The sequence below is a fragment of the Lactuca saligna genome, chromosome 2, assembly GCF_052625555.1.
Source record: "Lactuca saligna cultivar CGN05327 chromosome 2, ASM5262555v1, whole genome shotgun sequence".
Taxonomy (NCBI): Eukaryota; Viridiplantae; Streptophyta; class Magnoliopsida; order Asterales; family Asteraceae; genus Lactuca; species Lactuca saligna.
The window spans coordinates 145,371,222-145,374,357 of NC_136418.1; the positions used below are offsets into that span (position 1 = coordinate 145,371,222).

The following is a 3,136-nucleotide window of genomic DNA, read 5'->3' on the forward strand; positions in this document are numbered from 1 at the left end:
GTCAAGGTTAATATGGTGGATGTTGCTTTTTCAAGAGTTCGATATTGAGATCAAGGAAAAAAGTGGGAAGGAGAATTTAGTTGCGGATCATTTAAGCCGCATTGTATCACCCGAAGATGGTATACCAATTTGTGATACATTTCCAGAAGAGCACTTATTTGTAGCCAAATAGGCACCATGGTATGTAGATATCATCAATTACTTGGTCACAAATCAATTTCCCCCAGATTCCACCCGTTGGCAAAAGGATAAAATCAAGAAGGAGGCCAAGCGATACGTATGGGATGAGCCTTACTTTGGAAGTATTATGCAGACCAAATGATCTGAAGGTGTGTAGAGCAAAAAGAGGTACAATCCATCCTTAACTTTTGTCATTCCTATGCTTGTGGAGGTCACTTTGGACCCCAAAGGATAGCTAGAAAAATCTTAGATAGCGGATTCTTTTGGCCTACCATTTTTCACGATTCTTATGTGTTATGTGCACATTGTGATAAGAATCAAATGCCCCTTACCTCTATTTTAGTATGTAAGATGTTTGATGTATGGGGTATTGACTTTATGGGACCATTTCCGCCCTCTTTTGGTTGCTCATATATCTTGTTGGCGGTGGACTATGTGTCTAAATGGGTGGAGGATAAAGCTACCCGTACTAATGATACCAAAGTTGTGGTGGATTTTCTTAAGGCCTAGATTTTCTCCCGGTTTGGCACTCCAAAGGCTCTCATAAGTGACCGTGGGACTCATTTTTTCAACCGGATGCTTGAATCCGTTCTGAAGAAGTATGGGGTGACTCATAAAGTCTCAACAGCCTATCACCTCCAAACCAATGGGTAAGCATAGGTCTCAAATAGGAAAATCAAATGCATTTTGAGAAAACAGTCAATCCAAACCGTAAAGACTAGAGCATAAGGTTGGATGATGCCTTATGGGCATACTGTACTGCTTTTAAAACCCCCCATTGGTATGTCCCCATATATGCTAGTGTTTGGAAAATCTTGTCACCTCCCGGTTGAGCTCGAGCACAAAGCTTTTTGGGCCATAAAGAAATTCAACTGGAATGAAGATGAGGCTGGAAATAAAAGGAAGCTAGACATTCAAGAGTTAGAGGAGATCCGAAATGATGCGTATGAAAGTGACATGATTTACAAAGAGAAAACAAAGGCATACCATGACAAAATCATCTCCCGGAAGACTTTTGCACAAGGACAAAAAATGCTTCTTTATCACTCGAGGTTCAAGTTGATTTCAGGGAAATTAAGATCAAGATGGGTTGGTCCTTTCGTAGTCACAAAGGTATTCGACCATGGTGTGGTGGAAATCACAATCCAACAAACTGGAAAAACTTTCAAAGTCAATGGTCATAGATTGAAGTCATTTTACGAAGGATTCAAGGTGAAGAATGATGAGATCGGAGTTGTTGGGAACCCCACGTACCAAGACTAAAGCATATCTGGGGGCCACGTCAAGCCAACGACTTAAAATAAGGGTGGCTAACCGAGAGGCAACCCGAGGATATTTTTGTCTTTTTCTTTAAAAACATTTCCATTTATTTGAAGCCAGTGGGTTTCTAATGTTCCAAATGCATTTAAACATGATTTAAAATCACCAAACGGACCCCGGGATGCAAAAAATTTTCATTTGAATGAGAGGGGAATTTTTGGGTTCAAAGAAGTGGAAGTGGCATCCAGAGTCGTACACGGCTCGTATTTGTTTTGCCTTATATTGAACACGGGTCGTGTTCATCAATGGCAAACAATCCAGCATCCATAGCGGTACACGGCCCGTGTTCGTTTTGCCTTATACTAAACACGGGTCGTGTTCATCGATCCTCAACTAATTTAAGACCAACACGGGGCGTGTTGATTTGGCCTGTGGGAACACGGACCATGTTCGCGTAGCAGATCAAAGGACTTTTATTGCATAAAATTGGGTTTTTGCCACATTATTCCACAAAATCATTCCAAAATAGCCCCTCTCTCCTAAGAAACCCCCAAGGTCTGATTTTTACTTGCATTCCTTGATTTTTCCATGTTTTTGGCTTGAATCTTCAAAAAAGGTTTGATTTTCATCTTCTCCACTTCATCTCCTAGATCTCACACACAAATTTCATAAACTTTCATGGTGGATTTGGGGGTTTTGATTAACCCTAAGTCTGAATTTTTTTAAAGATTTTGGTTTTTTGTGCTTAAATATTCATGTAGGCAAGCTTGGGGAGGTTGAAGAAGAACTTTCACACCAAAAACAACGCATATCCACTCATAATCCGGTATAATCTATCCAATTCTTCATTTGTGGATTTTGTGTTCTTAAGGTCAAATTGCATATATTTGTGGTTATTTTGGACTTGACAATAACTTGGAAATCATTCAAAACTGAGTTTCCCATGAATTTATGGTGGCCAAATTCGAGTTGGCTGGACCCGTCAATAGTTAACGTTTTGACTCGTTGACCGGTTGACTCTTTGTCCCAACAACAATTTTTCATATGGAAGGTGAACATTCTAATAGACCTAGAAACACCAAGTCGTCGGCCTGCCGTTGTAGGTCTTCATCACCACCGCCTAGGTCCCATCACCTCAACCAAATCCGCCACATGGTGGTGTGGTTTGTTCCGACCCAATTCAAGTTGCTAAACTTGAGGCCTTTCTCCAGCGCACTTATGCCATTTAGAAATTTACGCATATGTCATCTCTTTGTGAGTTTCACCTCTATAAACAAGTCCACGCCTCGTTCCGGAACATTGGATGTCAAAGATTGTAGGTCCATGAGCTCAGTTACAAAGTCCCGACAGCCGAGTTCTTAACTTCACTCTATTTGGACCACGGTGTCCTACATTTCTAGCTTATGAACCAAGATCATGCATTGTCCCTAGACCAAATCAATGCCATAGTTAGGGCCCCCACAGAAAACACCTTTGGCCCCAATAACCCAATCCCTAATACAATGATCTTACGTGGTGGACTGACCTTATGCATCAACACCCATATGTCTCAAGTTCTGATAAGGACTCATCTCTCATCCACCCTGTGATGAAAGTGGCCCACATGATTATTGCTTCACTTGTCGTCCTAGAGAAGAAAGAAGCACCATTAGCGCTCTTGAGCTCAAAATACTATATGCGATGGCCCACCCGGATG

General features: G+C 41.3%; 1 protein-coding gene across 1 annotated transcript; it reads left to right on the plus strand.

Annotated features, from left to right (window-relative positions):
• Window positions 1-975: 975 nt before the first annotated feature.
• On the plus strand, window positions 976-1,443 carry LOC145030212 (uncharacterized). The gene has a single exon (XM_078978615.1). It carries the CDS (start codon window positions 976-978, stop codon window positions 1,441-1,443), a length of 468 nt encoding a protein of 155 aa, XP_078834741.1.
• Window positions 1,444-3,136: the final 1,693 nt, after the last annotated feature.

What these genes read in the sequence shown, in the direction of transcription:
- LOC145030212 (XM_078978615.1), top strand. Translation starts at nt 976, where the DNA reads ATGCTAGTGTTTGGAAAATCTTGTCACCTCCCGGTTGAGCTCGAGCAC.